This window comes from Sceloporus occidentalis, unplaced genomic scaffold (genome assembly GCF_023333645.1).
Source record: "Sceloporus occidentalis isolate IW3139 unplaced genomic scaffold, rSceOcc1.0.p SCAF_1, whole genome shotgun sequence".
Taxonomy (NCBI): domain Eukaryota; kingdom Metazoa; phylum Chordata; class Lepidosauria; order Squamata; family Phrynosomatidae; genus Sceloporus; species Sceloporus occidentalis.
In genome coordinates, this window is record NW_028316981.1 from 91213485 (window position 1) to 91240576 (window position 27092).

The window sequence follows — 27092 nt, forward strand, 5'->3', positions numbered from 1 at the left end:
CTCAAATAATCATGTAGCATTCAGCCTTTTTTCAGGAACATAGCAGCAGTTGCATTCCTGATAAGAAAACCAGAAGACTAAAAATGACAGCTTCCTGGTACAGGGCACCTGAATTTATGAAATCTGATGCTAGCAATCTAGCTGTAGCCACAAGTGATGGCTAGGCCAGTTTCATAACTCATCCATTTCTCATTCATAACCGAAATGAACAAACTACAGGGGCTGATGCTTGTAATTGTTTAAAAATAGCTTCAGTACCACACTAACTTTAAAAAAATTCACTCCAGATTTACAGATATCCTTTGTCTCTGTTAAAATGCCCAAAGACACAGTTTTCACTGGTTTTCTGCATGCTTCTCTGTACAAAAAAGGTTCATGATATTGAAGCTGCTCAGGGTCACTCATCTTTAGGTACAGTTCCATAAAGTGAACCATTTTTCTGTTAGACTTAACATATAAATTCTCTACCTCTTATGAAGCCTTTCTCTATGCTTCCTTGTAACAATGTTGAGGGAAAAACATTTCACTGGCCAGTGTGCCACATGAGCCTCTGCCCATGAAACATGGTCATACAGCGCAATTTAAGACATCCAAGAGGTGGCCAAATTAATAATTAAGTCACCACTCAGTTCAAAGGTGAAGGCATCAAATACACCCTTCTTTTAAAGGTAGCCTTTTGGCTGACCATAATAATAATAATAATAATAGTAATAGTAATATAAGGCCCTGGGGCCTTGTGTTCTGCTAGGGTATTCTGTGTGTACCTTCAAGTAGTGCATCTGGAGAAGTGGGTTTATGGCCTGAAAGCTCATGCTAGAATAAAACATTTAGTCTCAAAGGTGCTGCAGGGCTACCTCTCTGAGAAGGCAGAAAAGAGATGCGGCAGCACCTTTTGCAGATATAAACCGGCTTCTTCAGATGGAGTGCAGCGGTTTGAGTGTTGGAGTAGGGCTCTGGGTTCAAATCCCCCCTGGCCATGGAAACCCACTGAGTGGCCTTGGGCAAGTCACACTCTCTCAGCCTCAGAGGATGGCGAAGGCAAACTCCCCTCTGGACAAATCTTGCCAAGAATCCACGGTGATGATGATGGTGTCAATAATAATAGGTTATAGGATTGCCTCAGGATTGCCCTAAGTCAGAAATGCCTTGAAAGCCCCGTTTCCTAGGGTTTCTTCAGCCAGAGACTATTCAAAGGTGGCCTGCCCTTGCCTTCAGCATGATGTTGATTCCATGTCAGTTAAAGCGGCGGAGCCTAGTTAGCCCTGAAGGGGGCGCTGGGTTTTCCTAATGGCCGCCCTGTGCGCCTTAGCCAATGGAAAGGGAAGATGGATGGTGACGCAACAAACACAGGCGTGGCGAGAGAGAGCTTCCGGGCGGGTCGCTCTGTCTTTCCCCCCGAGCGACGCTCTCTTCGCTGCAGCCCAGGCAGTTTTCCATAAGGAAGGCCGTTGGCTTCTTCGCCCCAGACCCTCCCCGCCGCCATGACTCAGCAGTTCCAGGTCCTGAGGTGCGCCTTCTGCCGCCTCTTCCAAGTCCAGCAGGTGAGGAGGAGAACACCCTCCATGTGAAAGGCATCTCTCTGGGAGTCCAAGTGGACCACTGCTGAACATCAGCCCACAGTGTGAGGGTGCAGCTGAAAAGGCCAATGCGATTTCAGGCTGCATCAATAAAAGTATAGTGTCTAGATCAAGAGAAGTAATACTGCCACTGTATTCTGTTTTGATCAGGCCCCACCTAGAATATTGTGTCCAGTTCTGGGCGCCGCAATTCAAAAAGGATGTGGAGAAACTGGAGCGTGTCCAAAGGAGGGTGACTAAAATGGTGAAGGGTCTGGAAACCATGCCCTATGAGGAACGACTCAGGTAGCTTTGGATGTTTAGCCTAGAGAAGAGAAGGTTAAGAGGTAATATTATAGCCCTGTTTAAATACTTGAAGGGATGTCATATTGAGGAGGGAGCAAGCTTGTTTTTTGCTGCTCCAGAGACTAGGACCCAGAACAACAACAATAATAATAAATTTTATTTGTATACTGTTTTTCCAAAGATCAAAACGGTTTACAGACTACTAAAACTGTTACATACAGTGGATGCAAGCTCCAGGAAAAGGGATTCCACCTCAACATTAGGAGGAACTTCCTGACAGTAAGGGCTGTTTGACAGTGGAACAAACTCCTTCCTCGGAGTGTAGTGGAGTCTCCCTCCTTGGAGGTCTTTAAGCAGAGGCTGGATGGCCATCTGTCGGGGATGCTTTGACTGAGAGTTCCTGCATGGCAGAAGGGAGTTGGGCTGGATCTCTTCCAACTCTAGGATTCTAGGAGACTAAAAATATGGGGAGGAAGCAAGGGGCATCTGAAGCCCCCGCTTGCCATCTCCAGAATGACCAGATGTGTCCTCATTGCCAAGGAGAACAAGGCACCACAGAATGGAAGGCATTCAAGAAAAAATGGAGGACGTTGCCATAATAATAGCTAAAAGCATTCACATAAATATACATCCATGCTTCTTAGTCAGGCTCCAAATGGAGGGCATTTTGGAATCCCTCTTGGGCATAAGGCGGAAATGTAGAACAGGTCCTGGCAAAGGAGGACAACCTCTGGTCAGCCTGTCCATGTGTTGGGTGCCTTCGTGTTGTTTCTGACTTATAGCAACCCTACTGTGGGGTTTTCTTGGCAAGATTTGTTCAGAGGGGGTTTGTCATTGCCATCCTCTGAGGCCGAGAGAGTGTGACTTGCCCAAGGTCACCATGGTTTTCCAGGACTGAGTGGGGATTTGAACCCTGGTCTCCAGAGGCACATACCACTAGATAACACTGGCCTGTATATCTCCATATCAGGTGACCAGAGATCCTGCTTCTTCAGGACACATCCTTCATTTCACCTTTCTGTCCAGGAGGAATTCCAAAGTGTCTTTCATTCATGAACTGATATTTATACTGAGAGTGTTTTAGCTACCACAGTCTCTTAACCAGCGTGCAATCGACTGGAGGCTTCTGGGAGTGTGGTCCAAAAAGTACATTTTCAAAGCTCTGGTTTATTTACAGTTGTGTTGCCTTCTTAGAGCATGTCTGTTACTGAATAACTACAGCTGGCAGCCCTGTAATGTTTGAGGTTAGTAAGTAAGTCTAAAGTCCTGTCACCTTTTAGTCTAGAAGTGAAACATTGGGAATGTTGATTCGAATGGGGCAGAAGGGCCCTCGCTGGTCCTTGACAAGTTAACCCTGCTCAAATGAAGAATGTCAGATTATACTTTACATTGCCTGTTTCAGGAATCATTCTTTTAGAGTCTAGACCAGTGGGTCTCAAAACAGTGGGGCAGGATCCCCGGAGGAGGCACAAGAGTTGCTCAAGAGGGCTGCGAGACTTGGAAGCCCTCATCCCTCCTCCTCTTCCCAAGCTTTCTAATGAGTAATATTTACACGTGTTGCAAATTCTGATCCTTGATTATCATCCCGGCCAATCTGGTTTCTGATTCCACAGGGTTAGAATGAGGAATATTTCATAAAATTTGTTACATGTCTTCAAGTCATCTCTGGTTTATGGCAACCCCTTTTTGGCATGACGTTTTCAGAGGTTTACCATTGCCTTCCTCGGCTGCTAAGATAAAATTTTATTTGCCCAAAATCACCCATTGGGTTTCCATGGCTAAGCGAGGACTTGGTCTCTCAGAATCCATGCCCAACGCTCAAATCACTACGCCACACTAGCCATCACCTCTCTCTTTTCTCTCATCAATGAAATGTACAGTCCTGCTGCTATTAAAGTTTCTTAATTTGATACTGAGCTGCATTTTTGACCCTTGCATGTCAGATCACACTTTCACATGACATATTTCGGCCAAGGGAGGGTGAAGAAAAGCATCCGAGGATTATTCATATGTAGTCTATTGACTGGGGACCTGAATCCTTTAGGAAAAGTTCACATAACCTGCAGAATGTGCTAGCTTGTATTTGGACACATTTTGGGTACAGAAAAACTTCACCTCCTCTAAACTCTGACTCTATAGATTCAAATTAAATTGCTTGGACAGTTTTTGTTTTCACACATACTAAAGACATGCATATTTTTGCAAGCTTCCCTACTTCAGTCCTTCATTCATTCTCTACTTAGATATAATAATACAAATGTTTTATTATTTATTTTTCAGTATTGTTCTTTTGTTGTATACACCTTTGACATGTTTAGATGTAAGCATTTTATATATATTTATAAATGCATAAATTACAAGAGGGATTGGGCTGTGGTTTTGTAACTAAGGAGTCAGCTAGGGAGGCTCTCTAGGAGTTACATTTGCTTGAGAGCTAGGGTGAAAAAGGAGGTGGTTTGTGGTTGTTGTGTGCCTTCAAGTCAATTCTAATTTATGGCAACCCTGCGGCAATGATATCATGGGAGTTTCTTAGCAAGATTGTTCAGAAAGGTTGCCATTGTCTTCCTCTGAGGCTGAGGTGGTACAATATTAAAAACAGTACAGTTAAAATATTTGACAAATAATATTTGATACTATGGCTATACTGCTGCTTTTCCACAATGCACTTTGCTTGTAGCAAACTACTCTGGATTACTCATGAACTGTGCACAGTCTTTAGGTTGAACAGGCATATTTGTTCCTTTCAACCTGAAATCTGTGGATTAGAGTTTAATTAAGGTTGGCTCTTCTGTGGATGCTGTGATTCTGCTGTTGCACAAACATGGCATTGAACACTAAGTGGAAAATCTCAATAATGTACATAGCTCATAGTTTAGATTAGTAAAGTATGCAAAGTAAACACATGCATGTACACTAATTTAATTTACGTAAGGCAAACTGATGATCTTGTGGAATTTTGATAACAAGAGCAGAGTACACAACTTTATTCTGCTTTTCTTGGAAATGAGTATACACTTTAGAGTTTAGACCAACATGGACAGTGACTGACCCGCCATGTGGTCTGGACTGAGGAGATAACTATGTGTGTGATTCTGTCTTAGGTCAAAAAGAGCAAAAAGTGGAATTGTAAAGTATGTAACGAAAAGCAGTCCATTCTAAAGGTGGGTATTTGAGTATATTTGGGTTAATGCGATGGCTCTGTACTAGGTTTCTTTTTGTCTGGTGTCTGAAATTGCAATCCTGTACCTGCTTCACTGAGAGCAAGTTCCATTACACTTAGTGAGTCTTCATCCTGAGTACACCTTATAGGATTATGCCATTGGACCATTAAGACACACTTGTCACTTTCTGAGGCTGAATTTGTGGTAGAGAATTTTCTCTTCTCCTTAGTTTATAGACTGAATTTAGATCATAATCTGAGGAGAGGTGGTATTTTTAAAACAGTGGAGGGTTTCTTCATATTTAATGTTTAATAGCAGATTTAATAACATATTTAACATCAGATTTAAAAATCTATAATCCACATAGAAGGTTAATGTAATGCTGCTGTAGCAACTGTAACAACTATTATAGTGGCTACTAAACAATATAAAGAGCTACAATAAAACCTGTCTTAATATTAAAGAATAGAGTCCCCCTCATTAATTATTCTGATTACACAAACAACATAGTGATTAAAAATATACTAAGTAACAGCTGCATAATACTCTTGGTCTATCCAAATATGAATTGATGATCAAATTTATACAACAAATTTGCCTCTAAAAGACGAAATGTATGTATTTTTGTCAGCCAGAACTAGGTTGGCAACTGTCAGGAGAGGGCTTTTTCTTCAGCTGCCCCTCGACTGGAATGACCTGCCAGAAGAGTTTCAACAGTTGAAAATTTTGTCCAAATTTAAAAGAGCATTAAAGACTAGTCTTTTCCAACAGGCTTATCCAAATGCTTTTTAAATTGTGAATTTTAAATATCAATTTTAAATGTGGATAGTTTTAATATGGTCTTAGTTGTCCTTTTAAATTGATGTATACTTTAACTGATGTCTTTTAAACTGATGTTTGTCTGCTAATTGTTATTGTTCCCCATCTCGATCCATGAGGAGAGGCGAGTAAGAAAGATATTATTATATTATTATTTTAGATTGGCTTTAAGTAGAGGACCATGAGCCTAAAAGAATATCCATGAAAAAGGTCCACTCAGATAGAATTAGGATTCTGTTTGCCAAACTAAAGATTAAAGAACTATAGAGCTCAAGAGAACTAAATGCAAGAGTGGACAGCAATTTCCAGGAGCCCTAGCCTTCATGGCCAGTGCTGAGGAACTCTGAGAGATACAGTCCAACAACCTGAGGGCCGTATCATTTCCACATCTGTTTTAATGAAATGTCCACTTTAGGTTTTTGGCCAGGGTTCTGGATCTGATTGCAGACATCATGTGCAAAAACTGAATTTGCTGCAAGGAGAGATACAGCAGGCACCTGTGAACATCATGCTTAGGTATGGTATTGACTGGTTAATTGCTCTTTTGTGTTTGTATATATTTCCATTGCAATGTAATTATAATGCATTTTAATTAAAAGCGTGCAGCCATTCTATAGCCACCATTATCAAAGTATTAGAAGAAAATAAGATGACAAGTTGAGTATCCCTTATCTGAAATATGTGGGGTCAGAAGTGTTTTGGATTTTGGATTTTTTTGCAGATGTTGTTGTGTGCCTTCAAGTCATTCCAACTTATGGCGACCCTAAAGTGAACGTAACACATGGTTTTCTCAGGCTGAGAGTATGGGTTTCCATGGCCAATCAAACCTTGGTCTCCAGAATCATAGTCTAACATTCAAACCAGTTGCATATACATAATGAGATATCTTGGAGTTGAGACCCAAATCTAAACATGACATTCATTTATGTTCCATTTACATCTTAAACACATAGTCTTAATAATTTTGTGTATGAAACAAAGTTTGTGTAGATTGGATGATCAGAAAGCAAAGGTGCCACTATGTCAGCCACCCATGGGGGAAAAAGTTGAATTTTGAAACATTTCAGATTTGTGAAGTCGAAGGCTTTCATGGCCGGCATCCATAGTTTTTTGTGGGTTTTTCGGGCTACTTTTCAGATGAGGGATACTCAACCTGTAACAATTATTTCCAATTTGAACTGGCAAACTTTGTCCAAATTTCTTGCAGCAGCATCTAAGGAGCAAAAAAATGACACAGACATTGTGTTTGGTTTCTGCGGTGGTAGGCTCAGTATTTGCTTAAAAAGCTGACAAATTACTCCCTTGCAGCAGAAAAGGAAAACTGTCAACCACCATATTGTCTAAATTCTAACTTTCATTTAAATGAGTACCAAAATCCATTATTGTGGCAGGAAGATAGTTTAGTGGAAGCACTGCTTGTCTACCAGGATTTATGTGCGCAATCTCAAAGTGTGTCCTTGGTTCTCTAAAACTTAAGTTCATGAAATGTTTTTCAAATGTTGTCTGTATATGAGAGAGAGAGTGTGTGTGTGTCTTTTATTTTCTTGTTTGCACTTATTACCCTGCATATTCCTCACTTTACAACTTATAATTTATCAGATGACCATCTTTCAGGGGTGCTTCAGTTGCGTATTCTATGTGTGCAGTAACATGGCCCTTTTAGTCCATTCCAACTCTGTAATTTTGACACTTTTGTGTCGGAAATGTCTCTTAAGATGTTAATAATAATAAAATTGAAATTTATACACAATACAGTGAAAATTTTTTTAAAATAGCTCAGTTAAAAACATTTGAAAAGAAAGAAACAAATAGGTCCCAGGTAGTTAAAAACTCCTTCAGCAGCAACTCAGCTCATTGCCAAAGTTGTGCCTGAATAAAAATATTTTTGCTTGCTGGCAAAAGGGCAATATTTACCTTATGTGTTCAGTACAAGGAATGCATAATGGTATAATTGCCAAATTTTAAATATGTTAATTTGTTTTTAGAGATATAGAAGAACCAATAGAGATGAGTAATGAAAACACAGCTAACTTCAAAGAGAAACTGGGCCAGCAGGTAAGCCCCTTATTGCACAAAGAGCATCTTCAAAGCCAAAGCAGAATAGTTGCTTCGTAAATCATTAAATCAAGTAAGGGGTATCATGACAGGTCGGTTAATGGGATCCTAAGCTGTTCTTAACACTCTGCTAAGAGGTTGCATAGGAACTAAGTTTGTGAGTGGGTAATAAGTTTATGTGCAATCATTTGGGAGATCATCTGGACTCTCTCAGGAGCAACCGCTTATTAAATTATTCATTTGTCCAATTATTTAAGGACATTTTTACCTGAGATTGGTCAGTCTCTGTTGTTGAAAAACAAATTGTTATTAGAAGGGCCATAGTTCCATAAGAACACAGAAAAGACATGGAATATGTTAGTGGTCTTACAACTAAACTGAGCATCTCTGTTTCCATTATAAAAATTTCCAGCCCTAAGGCTCTGAAGAAAGGCTTGAAAGTATCCAGGCAGGTTTTGGGATCAGTTGGTGCTGTGCTGATTCCATATCCTTCCTCATAACAACTCTGTTTATTTATAAAAACTACAGAATTCAGATTTTCTTGGTACAGAATTTGGGATAGTCCAAGCCTAGCAAAGGAGTAGGAATAGTAAGTAGTGTTTACAAAAATTATGCAAACTTTTTGCATAATACTCAGGTTATGTACTATCATGAGGACAGATAATTAAAGAAACAGAGTAATTATTCTGAGATTTAGAAACCGCCTGAGACATTCTGTAACTTTGCAGGAGGAAAAGGTAGAGCTATTCAGCCGTTGGACTAAATATCTGGATAAAAAGTGTGAGGAGCAAGAGGAGGAAGCATTGCCAGCAGAGGAACAGGCCTACTTTTCCAAGGGAGACATAGTGAAACATACAAGGTGACACATAACCGTTTACTATATTTTTTTACAATAGAAACAAATGTATCATTTGTGATTATTGTTCCAGGCAAATGCTAGTATACTGAAAGAAATTCATCTAAATTACAGGTTTAGTATCCCTTGTTCAGAATTCTGAAATTCAGAATATTTCAAAATCTAAAATCGTCTACGAGTGGCTTGAGATATTGACACTCTTGCTTTCTGATGATTCAGTGTACACAAACTTTGTTTCATGCCCAAAATTATTGAAAATATTGTGTATAAAATTACTTTTAGACTATGTGACGATCCAATACAGGGAGAGGCAGGATACAAATAATTATTATTATTATTATTGTGTATAAGGTATATAAACATAAATGAATCTGATGTTTAGACTTGGGTCCCATCTCCAAGATACCTTATTATGTATATGCAAGTACTGTATTCAAAAATCTGAAATCCAAAACACTTCTAGTCCCAAGCATTTAGGATAAAGGAGACAAACCTGTACTTGCTTTCTCTCCATGATAATCTGTTTGACTTGCAGTGTGTCTGATGTTTGTTGTATCTGCTAGGAAACGTAAGAAATCTGACTTGTACACTACCGATACCCAGAGACACGAGAAGAGGAATGTTACAGGATTTACAGATGATGTGAAAAGATTTGAGGAGGTATGGTTTGCTTCTAATTTCTGGTGGATGGCAAGTATTTCATATTTTGTCAATGTCATGGGCCTTTTAAATGTGATAAAAATATTTTATAGTTGTAGGATGGCTCTGCTCCTCAAAGTAACCTACCATAGTAACTTACTTTTATCTTGAAAGTCAATTTGAAGGGACATTGTAGTGTTCACATTTACTCCAAACCTTACTGCACCTCTATAAATTAGCTATATGTACCTTACCAATGAATCTGCTGTTTATCCTTGACAAGTCCACTAGCATAGTGTATGAACCAGTGTGAGTCTCTACTATGTGACTAACTCCTTTTCTTACCATGTGGTTAGTGTATACTAGTTGTGGGCAGCTGTGTAAGAGTAGGGGGGCATATTAACACCTTTGAAGGGGTCCCACTCCTACCAAAAAAAATCTGGTAGGGGGCATTTTAACCATGATTTGGGGCCTTCCTGGGCAGTTTTAGACTCAGGAGAGCAATATTTTTAACAATAGGAAGTGAGCAGAAATAATTTCTTGTGCACTTTCTTTCAAAAAAGGCCTCTTGGGACTAAATTGTCCCAGTGGAATACTAAGCCATGGTGCAAATGGCCCATCCACTGGAGGGCATTTTGGAGCCAAAAAATGGGGCGGGGACCCTGGAGGCCACCCTTTACTCATCTCGGATGTCCAGGGTACAATATTGACATTACAGATTGCTAACAAATTACTATAGAGCTTAAGCAGCTCACGTACCTCCTAAGGATCTTTTGGGGGATCTTAATTTTAACTCTACCTACTTTAAATGATGAATCAGCATGGTGTAGTGGTTTGAGTATAGGATTCTGGGAAACCAGAATTCAAATCCCTGACCAGCCATGGAAATCCACTGGGTGACCTTAGACAAGTGACACTCTGTCAACCTAGGAGGAAGGCAGTAAAAAAACCCTCCTTTAAACAAATCTTGCTAAGCAAAACCTAGGAGATGGTTGCCATAAGTCACAGTTACTTTCAAGACATGCAACAGCAAAAGATTAAATGAAAACACCTGTATCAGATGGATGGCCTGCTTGACACCACAGATTAGACTTGTCTAGTGGCATTATTGGTTCCCTATGTGGCTGCCCCATTCCTTAGATTATACAGAAGCAAATCCAAATTTTAAGTGAAAAAACTTGTAGGGTATCAAGTTACGATGCTTCCAGTTTGCTTCTTTATAACAAATCAGCATGTTCAGTCCAAGTGAGTGTGCTAAACATCTAAAGAGTAAGAACAAATTGTGCTACTTTATTGGTAGTTTGGCACTGCTGATTGTTTCAGTTTATCAATTTTATTACAGAACAGTAATGATTCAGTCACAGTGAATACAAAATGCTGTGGAGATACCACATGTAAAAACATGTTGATTCCTGATATGAAAGAGCATATGATACACAGGAAGAACCAAGATCCATGCTCAAAAGGTGCTGGACTTTCCAAATGGGACAAATTTCTGTTATCAGGTAAAAGCTGTACTAGTGATGTGACAACTTCTGTGTTACAAAAGGGACAGGAGACGTTAGCTGAAACATCTGTAGTTGGGGAAAATGTTAGAGTGGACACCTCTGGCAGTATCAGTTTCTGTAACTACCACCATGCATCACAGCAGAATGTGGCCATTCCATGTGAAGGAGCAGAAGAGGTCAACCCCATTCATATTACACTAGCCAGCATTCCTGTGGGAAGAAGCAGAAAGCCTCCATCTTTGCCTAGTGCTGAGTTTCAACAAAGATTGCTAAAGAGACTGCCTGAAAAAACTACTTCCACACATTCTACCAGTATTGTTGCTGTCTCTAGTTCAAAAACACCATCCAGAAGCTTTTTTTCTATAGGAGAAGATTTTGATGATGACATTTAAAGCTCTTTTGTCCTCTTACAATTGGATTTGCCTCTTTTCTGTTCTGGTGTGGATTAGGGGAATCTTTAACATTTAAAAGATATTGTTAATGACAAAGTTTTTGCTGTATATAATAAAAGGCCAAGTACTTTAAAAAGCACTACTTTTGTCTACACTGTGTCTGTGCCACTTGGCATTAATGGAAGAACTTGCTTTGAAAGGGCTAAAGCAGCAGCAGTGTATATGTATGAAATGTCCAAGGTATATTCATTGTCTTGCGTAGGCAGGGAATGCTGAAACTTGGAAATCACAACTAGATATACTCTGTAGCTAAACATCTATTTTTGACTGGTTTTCCTCCATGCAAAGACCAAATTGCCATTCCTTGCTCTTATTTCCTATAAAATTGTTGCAGTCAGCCTATATTTCAGAGGATGGACTGGCAAAACCACCTGAGAATTCCCAAGAACCCCCTATGAAATTAATGGGATTGCCATAAGTCAACAGACAACTTGAAGGCACACACGCCATTGTGCTGGTTCAGGAGCTGCTGAAACCAGACTTTGGCATCCTACAGTTACTGAGTGAATGCATATTTTCCAAGAGGTTTTTCAGCATCTCTCTACCCACTTTGCTACCGAAGCCTGCTTATGGCAAAGTGACCATAGTAGAGTGTATTATAAAATACCAGGAAAAAAAAGAAGATACAGAAGTGTAAGCTGGAAAAGGTAAAGTGACTATTTATTCTTAACTGTATGAACTGAGAATATAGAGATACAGTCAGATCATTGGGGATAGGGTAGCAGATATAAAAAGAGGCTACAGAGAAGCAGTTGCAACAATCTGCTTTAAATATTATAGGTTGCACAGGTGCTATTTGGAAGCCCGTGGTTCCTTAGCATATTGGATGGCATCCAGGGCTGCACCAATGTCATACTTCTTAGAATGCAGCAGATGGGTGAGCCAGCCCCCTTCATCATTGAACCCCATAGATAGCATCTGGGACAATGATTCAATCAGACGAGGATCTGCTTCTGTAAATAAGAATTTGAACTTGTTATACAGCAAACTAGAAACAAAAACCAGGATTTTCTGAGAGACACTTATTTTCCATACTGGATGGAGAAGTTCCTAGGATATTTTGTCCCTGCCATTCAGAAGTATGCAAATTGGACTTGAATGTCTCTCCCTAGTGGAGAGGCAACCAAATCTGCCTCTAAGCTGGGCAGGAAGCAGGTTGATCTGCCATTAGGGAGGGCCCCTAAAGCCTAATGAATATATTTCTGATTATGAGTTAGTGCGGTAATCCTACATGGAAACCCTACATTGGAAGAAGGTTAGGATACAGGAATTTTTTTTAATTGTAATTTTATTTTAACTAAGTTTTATGCTTATAATTGTCGTAATCCACCTTGATTCCCTAGGGAAAAGGCAGAATATAAAAACAAAATTACATTAAATGTCACAGGAATAGTTGTGAACTTAGGATTTAGCATGCTTTGGAAGCTTTGTAACTGTGGGGGACCTTTGGACCTCCAAATAGTTTGGACTTGACAGTTATTTGTTAAATTGACTGTCTCCTATGCTACAATTCCACTTAAATCCTATGACTTTCATGACAGACCTTTCCCCCAAATCTGATTACCACATGCAGTCAGACAATCATGGCTTTTTCTTTTATGATACCCTTTTTTTCCTGGGGAGTTTACCTGGTGCCACCCTTGTTAGTGTCCCACCAAGCAATGAGTTCCTTCCATAAGTATTTCAACATCTGATGTACCTGGTTTTGATTGTTTTATAGTTCAATTGGTTTTAAATTCTTGCTCTTTTTCAACACTCAGTGGCTTTGTTATATTTCAGTGCTATTCAAAGTGGTGGTCTCTGGACTGGTGCCAGTCCCTATGCCATTGGCTCCTGCTCCCTGGTATATTTCCAGAAAAGAAAGAAATGTGTAGCCAATGGGAACAAATACAGTGCCACTCCCTGGCATACTGGAAAAAACCAACTGGTCCTGCATACTAGGTATCTTTGAGAAACACTGCTGTATATCAATCATCCTGGTCATTTATGGTAAAGAGCAGCTAACAAATATACTAAACAACTGAGTTACCAAGATTTCCTGAGAGACTGAACATGTTCAGAGCTCTAGGCAAATGACATCTCCATTTATTCTGTAGCCCAGTATATCAGCCCCATGAAGTTCATAGCAGAACTTCAAGTAGCTTTCCAAGCTCATTACCTGGTGGAAGATGTGGGTAGAGTGCAGCTTCTCGTAGTCCTGTTGGTCCAGCATTACTAGAAGAAGCTTCAGTTGGATCCAAAGAACTTGGGTTGTCATTTTTTGGCATTTGTAAGGACTGCGGCTCACCAGTTGAAGGATCTACTTCCTTTGGAGACAAATGAGTCCAGTCCTCATCTCCTGCTGAACTACTGCTGGACTCGCCTGGTTCCTAGATGTATACAATTTCAAGGCACCAGTTAAACTTGCTACTAATGTGATTTTTCAGAACCATACATAATTACAGACAGAAGTGGTTAAGTCACTTCTCACCCTATCCTCAGTACAAAAGGAAAACAAAAAGCTACAGCAGATACACAAGCATGCATGCCAAGTCATAGCAAAATACACATATCTGAAACAGCATGAATTGCTATTAACATCACACATGAGTTTTATCCACTTCAATGTGCATTAGATATCTAGTTTAATCCTATAAACACTGAAAACACGTTTCTTCTGCAGACACTTATGTGACTGAAATGGATCTTTAATCACACTGCATGTTGTATTTGAAAAAAGTTTCCAGAGTCTCTTGCTCACGTGTAGGCTGTGACTATTTCAAGGATATCCAGCATGTCTTCCAATCCTCTACTGCTCTAATATTTCTACCTTCATCAAGACTTCAAAGACTTTACCTAGGGAAGACCTAACATAAAAAGCTAGATCTTTGCTGTTAATAAATTATTTGCATGAAGTCGTGAACCTAGGTTAGATAATGAATGATGAATACTAATTCAGAATCATTTCAAAGTTTCTACTTCTCTGCATGTTAAGCAAGCTTTCCTTTTAACATATTAATACAAAACAAGCTTCAGTATTACTACAGCAAGATGAATGGGTACATCTTGACACTGTTGAGGGCACACTCAGACTCAGCACCTTTTTACCTGTGACAAAAGGCTCTCATCTTCCATGTGTGAAGGAGAACACACCATCATCTCCTGCATCTGGTCAGTAATAGCATCAGCTGCTTCTGAAGCTCTTTTGTTTTGGTTACTTGCTTCTGGTTTAGCCTGGTCATTGGAAGTGCTAGGTTTGGAGGTGTTCTTCTCTGAGTTGGATTGTGTAGGTGACACTTTACTTCTCTGACCCTCATGTTCCACATCAATATCAACATCAATACCTAAAAAAGGCAGAATGAGATGGAGGTCAGTGGCCATCTTTCCAAATGTTTCTTGTCTCTAGTGATTTGAATATTGACTGGATGTATTTTTCTGTTCCATTATGGCAAGGCTTTGCTGCACTGAAATAAAAATACTCCCATAACTTTGTCAAAAGCCTAGAGGACAGAAGGTGTGTGCTCCTGCTCAAGATAATATGAAAATGGACACCTTGTTTACATGAGAGAAGGACAACATGTCAGCTATTCTGCAATGTTTGGCATGTACCCTGCTCTTAAATGGACTCTAGCTTACAGTGCCAACTTTTTCCTCACATTATCACATTGTATTTAAAGCATGACAACTTCTTTATGACAGATTCTCACAAGGAATGTGCCACAGTAGTGCCCACTTCTGCCTATAATTTTTGTTCTTGGGAGGATAAACCTGTATGAAACAGTATTACTTCTAACATGACCCTCCACAGTATTCTAAGACTCTCGAAATGAAGTTACTGGGAGGAAAGCATCACTGCAAGATGAGCAAACATCCACTCCCTGCTTCAACCTGGGACCACAGGTGGGAAGAGGCAAAATAGCAAATACAGACAGAGATCCTGTAGTGTAAAAGTGCCACAAAGAACTATGCCATGTCTCTTAACACAAACCTCTCAACTTGCTTTTTAACTGCTGCAGTCCCCCTGCAAGTCTTTCTCTCAATTTGTTATTCTCTCAAAATTGAGTGAGGGAATTGGAGTTCAATTCCAGCATTCACCAAGATAGATGCCAGAGTTCTCCTGAGGTCTTGGTAGATGATACAATCATTCGCTGCCTGACTATGGAAACATGGCTAAACAATTCTCCAAGCCCCACCTCCAATCCACCAGCCACTGAATGGCTGTGGGGGGCTATCCTGGAGCAATTTAGTCATTTTGGAGGAGGAAGGGAATACCACCCTCTGCAATGACCAGGAAAAAGACACATATAGGCACATACTGCCTACTTAGACAAGGATCAACAACACACTTTATTAAAGAATGGAAACCTTTAATAACTTACTTAAATCTAAGATGGGGTGATGTTTATTTACACTATGGGATTTGGCTATTAATATTTACTATCACTACATTCTTACAAGTTTGATGTCTTATATGTTTGGATTTATGAAAATGTAGAATTAGCCTTAACAAAGTAACATATAGAGATCCAAGTTATCAATGCATGGGAAGATGTTTTGGATGTATTGTTATACAATCTAGCAGGAGGTATAATTTGAATTTGTATATGGGTAGAGATTCAAGTGTAAAAAACATAAATGAAAGACTTTTTTATTGGTTCACACCACTAAAAGAATGCCAGCCAAGGTTAGGTAGATATACAGTGGAGCCTTGTTATACACTGGAGTTTCATTCCAAGATCCCCTGTGAATGCTCAATCTGTGGATGCTCAAGTCCCATTAAATATAATGGCATAGCAAAATGGCGTCCCTTATAAAAATAGGAAAATCAAGGTTTGATATTTGAAATTTATACTTTTTTTGAACATTTTCAAACTGTGGATGCTTGAATCCGTGTATAAGAAAGGGCCGACTGTATGTTTATGTGAAATCATTACACACAACCCACATCCCTTGAACAGTGAGAGAGAGAGACTAATAAAAATCCAGCAATGCTACTAGATGCCTCAGAGAAGCCCAGAGCATGGAAACAATAACTAGATGATAGCAACTGCTTACCCAATGGACTCAGGAATGCAGCAACACTTTCTCCAACATTCTTCAGGAAGGTGACATTGGGATCCTGAGGCTGATTGTTAGAGGCTGCTTTTGTAGGGAAAGAAATTTTTAAAAAATCACTTATAGAGCATGCAAGAAAGAAATTGTTCAGCTGACTTCGAGACAAAATTCCTCAGAACTATATAGTTCTGAGATACAATTTGGTACAGCACACATTTATTAATAAGTCTATTGAAAAGTAAGTTCCTTTGAAACAATGCAGGTTCAGTGCAATCAACGGAGCTTAGGACAAGAGCGCCAGTTCATCATACTAATTTATTTTGCATTTGTAATCAGTGTCTCAGTGGTCAGAGACCAAAGTTCTTACTTTGCTCAGCAGGAGGATTCTGAGAAGGAGCACTAGCTTGTGCCTGGTCAGAGTTTTGCTGCTGCCGAGGACAAGCCTGTCCCCAACCTTGCATCCACGCAAAGGGAGAAGCACCATGTTTCATCTTACGATGCCAACGACCTCGAGGAAACCACTAATGGGTGAAAAGAAAATATTGCTAAGTGATATTGCTTTAAAATGGCTGCAGTTATAAACAAAATAATAAGAATTTGTTTAAAAAATGGGAGCTGCATACTTACATCAAATGGATAGACCAGTGGACTTGGAAACATGATCATGTGGTGCTCCTTGTGGGTACCTTTTCCCTCACAGGTACTGCACAGGTCATAATCTGGACAAACAGTGCATTTGAATCTGGTACCCACAACTGGGCCATCACAGCCATCACAAATCACATTGGGATGCACCATACTGGAAGGACGCTCCTGGCTGCAGGACTGGCGATGCAGATGTTCACGTTTAAGTTCTTTTTTTTCTGAAAGACACGAGGAAAAGATGCAGCTCAAGTAACGTTATGCTAAGTGAACTAACACCTAATACTAACATTTCTGCAAGTTACACAACTGTAAGAGGACAGAATACAATGGAAGACTGGGTATTTTATTCTCAAAATTGCCCTGTCTTCATTCTTCTGAAGTAGACAAAAATGTTTTCTTATAAGATTTTAGAACAGGGAAGTGCTATAGACAGTGTGGATTTTCAAAGATATAGCTTTGTTCGTTTGTAGAATCAGTATGCAAAAGGATCTTGTAGTTCCTTTGAGAATAACTGAAAGACATGACCTTTCATAGATGAAAGTATACTTCCTCACATAGATATAGTGGAGTGGAAGTGTGGATTTTGTTACTGCAAATGTTTCCACTGCCCTAAATTAATGGAATCTGATTTATTATGACTTTGTTAAATTTATTCACCCTGTCCCACCCCTAAACAGCTAACAAAAGTGAGTAATGAAACAGTTCCTCCCACAGATTTAATGTGACAAAAAGGAGGTGGAGGGGAGGAATGTAAACTCAGACATCGATTCTTAACGTCATGTTAACTTTATATCCTATAAAATTGTGTATTTTCTTCCACAGCAAAATAATTATTTAAGTGAACATTCATTGGGATGAAAAAAATAAAAATAAAATGGGTTTGTAACACAATGCTATGCAAGTTTACTCAAAAGTAACCCTTATTGAATACAGGAATCCTGCTAATTCTTGAAGTAATCTAGTAGAGGCCATGTCTCCCTTCCCCCTTTGCCTCCAATAGAAGACATTTTATAATGGCAGCTCTCTGGCTACTATCATTTCCAGCTGTAATTGAAGACATAAGAGGCTTTAGATCCCATGACTTCTTACTGTGCCCTGACACAGCCAAATCACCCTATTTTCAGATTTATTTATTTGTTGAAAGCAGAGCAGGGTTTGTTCTTTGTTTCATGATTCTTCTTTTTCAGCCAACACAGACATAGCCTTGAATGGATTATAAAACAGCAGCTGCCAAGCCAAATTGAGAGAAGACCAAGTTGGCTTGAAAGAGTCAAGGTTACCTTTAACATAAATGCGAAAAACGCCATCTTTCACACAAGGTAAGGCCAGCTTCAGTTCTTCATCACTGGAAAAAGCAATCATATCTCCATCTTCATCTGAAAAACAGAACAAAACAAAAAACCACTCATTCTGACAGAAGCCATTAACAGGGCAATATAAAACAATATTGTGTTGAACCTTATAGCACAGTACATGGGATCTGCAGAAGAAAACAACGTTAACATGTTGTAATTAAATCAGTGCAATTTTGAAGATGACATCTCCCAGCTGATCTGTGGCAAGCCTGTTGGCAGAAAGTGGCTTAACGCTATCACGTCCATTTCACAATGTCTGCTAGCAAGAAAATATCCTTTTGCTGCAACCTTCAATTGTAGCAAAATCTACTTTTTAGGTAGCAGATGTTAGTGTTAGTCACCACAATTAACATTTTAAAGTAAATTGTTCAAGTCAAGCTAACGTTTATTTTAGGAAGGAAATAAGCCTCAAACTGTAGACTGCAACACTAGCTAGCACTACTGAAAGGAGTGTGCAGATTATTTATTCCATCATGAGAGCAAAACAAAAGCAGGTGTCTAGCAAAGCTGTCCTGAAGCTTTAAGTGATGAACCATTCAAACTGTTATAGAAATAGAAAAGCTGCAAGTGGATCTCTGAAACCTGTTTATTCATGTGGGGAAAAACTATGTTATTGGGGAAGCAGAACTGATAAAGTGTCCCATTCCAAAGGCTTAAAAACTGGCAGGCATGAGTACAAAAAAAACTGAAACTCAGCAGTGACTTTAAGGCAACAGTGAAAATAGCATATGCATATATACAGTGAAAGTGAATGGTTCCTGGAATTAACACACAGGTAAGGCACCAGATCCGTCTGATCTTGTAAGCTATGCAAGGTCATCCCTTGCTTCATATTTGGATGGGAGGCTGCCAATGAGGAAGAACTGGCAAAACCACCTCTGAGTATTCCTTACCTATGAAATTCATGCCTTGGGTTGACAGACAGCTTGAAGGCAAACACACACATCAATCTCTCTTGGGATTAATTAGATCCACGCAACTCCCAAGTATCTGTTGCTATAGGGATCCAGAATGTTTCAGCCCATGTACAAAACAAATACTTACATTTGGAATGCAGATGGGTTGAGAAGATTGAAGGCATGGCAAGTATTCTGTATTAATTTAGTCAAGAATCTAGGTTCCAGAGAGCTGTGGCTCCCTTTCTCCCCCAAGCAGCTCAGGGCCTGCCTCCCTGCTCCAGAGACAGAAGAAACGATGCCCTCCCAGTCAGAAAGGCACAGGCCACCTTGGCCCAGTATTATGCTCTTCATGCCAAGAAGGGCAGTCCCTCTCCTCCTCTCCCTTGACACAGGTAACCCTGCTGCTAGCCACTGCCTCCCCTTTTACCCAGTTCCTCCCAAGAACAAGTTCCACATCCTGGCCTTGTTTACCCTTCCTTTCCCTGGATGGAAGCCAAGGCCCTGAAACTGACCTACATGATCCTCCTCCTCCTCTGAGCCAAGCCACAATCAGATAAGGAGGGCCTGAGCAACCAGATCCACCCAGAGGCTTCTGTTCTTGACCTGCACACTGCGAGAGGAGCCTGCAAGCCTGGGAACATCGGGAGAGAGAGCCACTGCGTGGATCCTTCTCATTCACCCGCTGCTTGAACTGGAGGGACTGGCGGCATTTCTTGCATTGGGCTTGAACAGGCCACCGCCCCTCAGTGGCTCTGATGCCAGGCCACAACCCTGGAAGGAAGGGCTAAGTATTACCTCTGAACATGTGCAGAGGGCCTTCCAAAGCCAACTGCTGCCGCCAGTCTCCATTCGTGAGCAGATTTAAGCATCCTGGCTCAAGGCTACGGAACTCCGCTCCGCTCTGGGCCCACAACAAACTCCAACTCCCAGAATCCCATAGCCCTGAGTCACAGAAAGAGTTAAAGCGGTGCCAAACCGGGTTCTTTCTCCCGTGTGGAGGCCAAGGGGGTAGGCATTTTGGGAAGCGGGGAAGCAGGTCTGCGCTCACCCTTGTAGTGCATCTGGAAGGCGCCGGCGCCGCTGGCGTTGCGGAGGAGGCCCTGGAAGAGCTCGGCCACCTTCTCCCGCAGCGGCTGGAAGCGGGCGGGCCTCTCGGGGAGGGCGAAGCGGCGGATCTCGCGGGTGCTCTCCTCCTTGCCCAGCAGGTAGGCCTTCACCGTCAGAGGAGCCATGGCCAGGATGGCGCAGCAGGAATTGGTCCCCGCGGGAAGGAAGGGATCAGGGCGGAGCAGAGAGGAGAGGAGCCTGCCTGCGCTGTGGAGGCCTCTCCGCCGCCCGCCCTCTTATATAGGGGGCAAGGGGAGGGCGGGCTCCGGCTGGGAAAGCCCCTGCCTGGGATGGGCTCCTCGGGAGGGAGGAGGAGCAGGAGGCTGACGAAAGGAGGCAGCAACAGCCCTTCTCCCCCGAAAGGCCTGGCGCTTTCCAGAATCCAGGCTGCGCTCCTGGAGGGAGGGAGGCTCCTAGGACCCCGCGCCCTTGGCGCACGGCAGAGGCTTCTGGGGGATGGAGTCCAAATGGATCCTCTTCAAGGACACATTTTAAAATGCCTTGGCCATTTTCGACAAATTCAGACCAAGGAGGGCCAAAACACACCGCAGAAATAATCCGGTTGGAGACCGCTTTTACTGCCCTGGCTCGATGCTAGGGAAATCTGGGAAGTGCAGTTTTGTGAGAGATTTAGCCTTCTCTGTCAGAGAGCTCTGGTGCCACAATAAACTACAGTTCCCAGGATTCCCTAGCACCGATCCAGGGCAGTTAAAGCAGTCTCAAACTGGGTTATTTCTGCAGTGTGTTTTGGCCCGAAAAGCCATCTGTGATACCTTTATTGGTTTTGTATGTTTTTAACCGTATGGTGTTGCTGAATGTCGTAAGCCGAAGGGCAGGGTATTAATGATGATGATAATAGTAACAATAATGTATTGGCCAACAGAAACCCACCATAGACGTGTTGCAAGCCTTCCAAGCTCCCTGGGCTTCTTCCTCAGGCAAGATCATGTTACAAGCCAAACAGGAGAGGAAAAACAAAGCAACTGGAGGCCTTAGATGCCTGCAACTGCAAGGCACACTTCAAGGGCACAATTTGGGGCCACTGCCATCTATAAAGAAAGCTGAAGTGGGTCAGTAGTGTTTAAAGAGTCTAGTGCGACACTGCCATGAGATAGTGGCAAGGCTTCCTCAGACAACCTCCAAAGCTATGGGATTCTGGGAGTTGGAGTCCTTTGGGCCCTGCCTGGGCCACTCTCTGGGCCCCACAACAAACTCCAACTCCCAGGATTCCATAGCCTTGAACCACAAGAGTTGGAAGCGGTACCAAACTGGGTTATTTCTCCAGTGTGGATGCAGCCTGAATCCCAGTTTGGGGAAAGGGCAAAATGATGAGGATAATATAAATAAAGTTTTATTATTATTATTATTATTATTATTATTATTATTATTATTGCTAATAATAATAATTTCTGAGAAGATGGCAGGGGGACTGCCGAGGAGTGGAGCAGCCTGTGCCTGTGTTTTGGTTTGTGCTGAGAAGGGAAACAAGAGGCCAAGGCGGGAGAAGGGGGAGTCCCTTCATGAAATCCGGCGTGTCAGCGTTATTCAGCACTTCTTCCTTCCTTCCTTCCTTCCCATCATGGAGGAAGCCCTCCCCCAGCGTCGGAGCCTCTTGCCTTCTCCTTCCACAACAAGAAGGGCGGCCTTTGCCTTCAAGGTGGAGCCTCCATTTGTCGCCGCCTTCCTCCTCGCTCCATTTGGACTTGCTGCTGCTGACTCACTCTGTTTTGGTTCAGGCTGCTTGGAGTTGAGTAGGCCTCCAGGCTCTTCTGCCTGGCCTCAGCTTCAGCTCTTTGGCTCAGGCTCCAGAGGAGAGGGCCCTGGCTAACAAGGCCTCCAAGAAGTAGTAGTAATAGTTGTTGTGTGCCTCCAAATCATTTCTGACTTAATGGCGACCCTCTCATGGGTCCTCTGCCATGGCCCAGGCCTCAGAGGGAGAGAAGCGCTGCTGGACTTATCCCCCTTCCCCACTGCCATGCCTTTCTCCTTTTGTGCCATGTCTTTTTTAGATCGTAAGCCTGAGGGCAGGGAAATGCCTAACTGACCATCTGTAAGCTTTTGTGGGGTTTTCCAGGCTATATGGCCATGTTCTATAAGTACAAATACATCTATCTGTAGGCTATTCTGAGAGCCTTTCTGGCTGAAGAGCAGAGTATAAATACAACAAATAAAGACATATGTAATAAAGTTTTTTGTGGCCCATTTTTCCAGAGGAGGTTTGCCAATGCCATCCTCTCAGGTTGAGAGAGTGTGACTTGCCCAAGGTCACCTCACAGGTTTTATGCTCGAGCGGAGGATTCGAACCCTGGTCTCCAGAGTCATATTGCTCAAACCATTACGCCACATTGGCTCTCTTTAAGAATTAGGCTGTGCAAAATGGATGCATTATCATCCAAAATCTACAAAACAGCAATATCTTTATGGGACTAACTAAAATGCACAAAGTACATGTTGCAAGCTTTCAAAGCTCCACTGGCTTCTTTATTAGGCGAAGGTGTTAAAAACCATACTTATCCATGGGTTTAACCATCCACAGATTGAAAATATTCCAAAAACATATAAATTCCAAAAAAGCAAACCTTGATTTTGCCATTTTATATAAGGGACACCATTGTACTATGCCTTTGTATTTAATGGAGCTTGAGCGTCCCTGGATTTTGGTATTCATGGGGGGTCCTGGAATCAAACCCCAGTGGATACCACTGTATGTACTATATACAGTAGTGTGATATGGTTCTGATGAACAATGACTACTAATGATCTTCATGATTTCATCCTAGATAACTTGAAAATTGAAATAGTCAAGGAGTTCTCATACCTTGGATTAAATATTGAGCAGAAGAGAGACTGCAGTTAAGAAATTAGAAGAATACAATTGGGAAGGGCAGCTATGAAAGAACTGGATAAGCTCCTAAAGAGTAACAGACACCAAAGTGAGGACAGGCCAAGACATCACATTCCCCATTGCCATGTATGGATGTGAGAGCTGAACAGTGAAGAAAGTCCATAGAAGGAAGATCAACTCATTTGAAATGTGTTGCTGGAGAACAGTGCTGAGGACATCATGGGTGGCCGAGAAGACAAACAAATGGGTCCCAGAACAGATCAAGCCAGAAATCTCCCTGGAAATTGAGGCTGTTGTACTTTGGCCACATAATAAGGCAACATAATTCATAGGAAAAGACAATAATGCTGTGAAAGGTAGAGGACTGTAAAAAGAGAGAGACTGCAGGGCAGATGGATAGACTCAGTCAGAGCCCACAGGCCTGATATTACAGAACCTAAGCAAAGCAGTGGAGGACAGGGGGGTCTTGTATATGTCTCATCCACAGGATTTCATAGAGGATTTGCCTTTGCCTTCCTCTGAGGCCACTTGTCCATGTGCTGAGAAGGGATTTGAACCATGGTTTCTAGCGTCATAGCCCAATACTCAAACCATTATACCGTGCTGGTTCAAGATCTCAGTACAGTATAAGGTTACAATTCAAGCCGTCTGACCCAGGAGTGAGTATCATTAAAAACAACCAGTACAACCAATACAGTCAGACCTCCAGAACCCCCAGCAGATACCAAAATCCACGCATGCTCAAGTCCTGTTTTTCTTAATGGTGTGCACACACCACCATTAAGAAAAACAGGGGCTTGCTGTCTGCAGATGGTTACATCTGATACAGAGAGTGGACTGTATATAGATAAAGGATTTTAAAAAAATATGTAACAATATTTATAATTCACTAATTTACTAATTATAATTTAATAACATTACATGAACAACTAAATAAATAAGGGGGGACGTGAAGGGAGGAAAGTGTGTTGGGATTCAATTAAAATGATAAAAACATGATTCTGTGTGGGATGTCTTCATACCATCCGATGAAACCCATATAGGCCAATCTATATAAAAGAATAGTAAATTTCAGATTACTGAGCTCACAGAGGGCTCTGTATGTATGTCCTATAATGATCTGTAATGCTCTCATTCTTTCAAACTTTTGGTAAATGCTGTGGATTGTTGGACAATTTTACATTGTGCACTGCCCTGAAATTCAAATAGAGTGAAGAGAATAATTAAAAGGTTGTAATTAAATATAAATGATGGTACAACCATTCTTTCAGCTCAGTGAGACTTGCTTCTAAGCAAACATGCTTAGATGTAACAGGAAGCAGATAACAAACAGATCATATTTAACAAGCTGTAGAGCAAGAGTTGCAAATTACTAGATTAATACGCATTTGGTTAGTATCCCAGATGTCAGTATTATATTTTTAGAAATAAAATTAGGTGCACCTGGGAATTAATTGCTGAGTCTTCTCCACCCACTAGCAGCTGACAGTTGATTTTGATACCAAGGCTTTTGTTAAAATAATAATATATGTAAACTTGCAGAAATAGGTATTAATATGTTCTCATCCTTTGCATTAATGGAGATTCTTTTTATTTCCATGCATTGCATGGTTAGCTGAGTCTAACTTGTACATGTATTCTTCTGGACATTCTCTACTAGAGCCGAATCAGATGGCAGTAAAAACGTTACTGACATTAGAGATGACATTTTACAGACTTCCTAGGGCTGTTGACTACACAATGTGTTGCTCAGATACGGTTGGCATGCTTCTCAAACTGGCTTGATAAAGATGCAGCTCACAAAACATGCTATCTGAACCATCAAGGTAACTGAAGGCTGATAATGGGGATTCAGGCTTCTGTTTCATGCTAATAACCTTCCTCTTTACTCTTATTTCTTAGCAATACAGAGATAAAGTGGCACACCAGTGATGTGCAACCCAATTCTGTCCAGCATCAAGCTCTTTTAAGCCAGTTGAAATAATAAAGTTTAGATTAATCTAATGCTATGTATGTTCTGGACGATTTGTTGTTGTTGTTGTGTGCCTGTTGTTGTGTGTTGTTTCTGACTTATGGCAGAGACGTAGCCAAGGGGGGGGGGGTTATTGGGGTCCAGGCCCCCCTTCCGTTAGATAAAATGAATGGTGCGTGCTGCCGCACCACCGCACTCAAGCCCCATTATAATGGTGGCACTTAGTCTGGACCCCCCCTTCCCAAAATCCTGGCTACGTCCCTGCTTATGGCAACCCTAGGGCAAACCTATCATGGGTTTTCTTTGCAAGATTTGGTTAGAGGGGGTTTGCCCTTGCCTTCTTTGCTCAAGATCACTCTGGGTTTCTATGTCTGAGCAGGGATTCAAGCCCTGGTTTCCAGAGTTATAGTACAATAGTCAAACCCCTACACCACAATGGCTCTCATGTTTTATTGCCAGGTATGCTAAATATCAAGTGGACTTTGTTATGAAGTTGATTTTTCTCAGTGAAAAAGTAATGGCCTTTGCCAGAGAGAAGCTAGTATCTAACTTGCATTTCAAATATGTATGTCTGTATGACACTACTTTTTCAGATAAAACCAATTAGTACTGCCTCCTGGTCATCAAGACTCTCTGAGCAACGGAAGAAAGAGGGTATTTTATGAAAAGGTATTTTCAAATTTTCCTTTTGCTTATTATTCTTTTCCAACTCTACAGTCAACCTCACATGAATGAAAGGATGTCCAGAGAAGCTGTTATCTCTTCCTAGTCTGGTTTTGGAGGCAATGTGAGACTTATAGAGTGCTTTACCATTACTTTTTTGTCTGACAGAAGTTTAGTGGAAGCTTATCAGCATTTTGTATATTTACAAGTATAGAGGTAGAACACAGTTTGAGACACAGCTTAAATACTCCCAAAAAGGCAGGACTTCTCACATCAGATTTATAAGGAAACAACCAATATCCCAAACTTCAGAGTAAAAAAAATCAGTTCCCTTTGTTTTTCTTTGACTAAAAATATGCAGTATCGAATAACCTGATCTGACATCATCCAGAGTAGATGCCCTTTTAATCAACCACCTTCTTACTAATTCTAATTCTGGCTCCTGATTCTTATCACTGTCTGGTGCCATCCTAGCCATTTTTCCCCCATGTGTTTTATTTTCCTTTTTTTCTGTCCCACTAAACCTCTTGCAAGTCCCTCACAGTCCTTTTCCACTAACCAAGCACAGTGGTTTTGAGCTATAATTCCCACCTTGAATCCCATTTGCCAGAGAAAAGTGAGACATAATTCCTTGAAATAAATAAAATAAAAATTTCCACAGTTCCTTACCATTTGGCTGTGCTGGCTGGGCTGATGGGAGTTACAGGCCAAAATATCTGGAGAGCCAAAAATTGCCCAACCTTGCTATAGTATAAGCCCTCCTATATAGAAACTAAGAAATACTACGCTGTGGAGGAGACAGCCTTATTTCCAGAGGACAACTGTGCACCACTCTTCCCCCCATCCTGCCCCCATCAAAAAAAAGAGGGAATTTTATCATTCTCACTTGTTCAACAAGAACTGGGAAGATCCTAGTGAGACTGACAAAAATGAGTGAAATTTTAAATTACACTCTAGAAAACAACAAGGAGGGAGATGCTTCTGTATCCTTAACAACAGCCTTTAAGGCGAAGTCGAAGGCTGTCATGGCCAGCATCCATAGTTTTTTGTGGGTTTTTCGGGCTATGTGGCCATGTTCTAGAAAAGTTTCTTCCTGACATTTGCTGGCATCATCAGAAAATGTTTGCCTGGAAAGGACTTGTGTGACCTAGAAAGGCAGGAGTGATTTGCATGTATATTGTTTTTGTTGCTGATGGCAGGCCTCAGGGTAGAGGGTCTGC

The 27092-nt window shown here is 41.2% G+C and overlaps 2 protein-coding genes across 5 annotated transcripts; one reads left to right on the plus strand and one right to left on the minus strand.

The window, feature by feature from the left end:
* Positions 1-1368: 1368 nt before the first annotated feature.
* Positions 1369-11431, plus strand: MRNIP (MRN complex interacting protein). Of its 3 annotated transcripts, none has more exons than XM_089528935.1 (7): positions 1369-1541; positions 4964-5023; positions 6258-6358; positions 7828-7897; positions 8626-8756; positions 9317-9413; positions 10735-11431. In XM_089528935.1, the coding sequence occupies exons 1-7, from the start codon at positions 1482-1484 to the stop codon at positions 11290-11292; spliced, it is 1077 nt and encodes a 358-aa protein (XP_089385061.1). In that variant the 5' UTR covers positions 1369-1481; the 3' UTR covers positions 11293-11431. The 3 variants fall into 3 exon arrangements, with proteins under 3 accessions (XP_089385061.1, XP_089385083.1, XP_089385072.1); XM_089528946.1 differs by lacking the exon at positions 1369-1541 and adding an exon at positions 3083-3106; XM_089528957.1 differs by lacking the exon at positions 4964-5023.
* A 555-nt stretch (positions 11432-11986) lies between these two features.
* On the minus strand, positions 11987-20591 carry SQSTM1 (sequestosome 1). 2 transcript variants are annotated; one of them, XM_089528923.1, is made up of 8 exons: positions 20334-20591; positions 18312-18407; positions 17014-17249; positions 16754-16907; positions 16387-16470; positions 14440-14675; positions 13511-13721; positions 11987-12305 (listed from the first exon to the last, which is right to left on the minus strand). In XM_089528923.1, exons 1-8 carry the CDS (start codon positions 20515-20517, stop codon positions 12145-12147), a joined length of 1362 nt encoding a protein of 453 aa, XP_089385049.1. In that variant the 5' UTR covers positions 20518-20591; the 3' UTR covers positions 11987-12144. The 2 variants fall into 2 exon arrangements, with proteins under 2 accessions (XP_089385049.1, XP_089385041.1); XM_089528915.1 differs by having other exon boundaries at positions 16387-16473.
* Positions 20592-27092: the final 6501 nt, after the last annotated feature.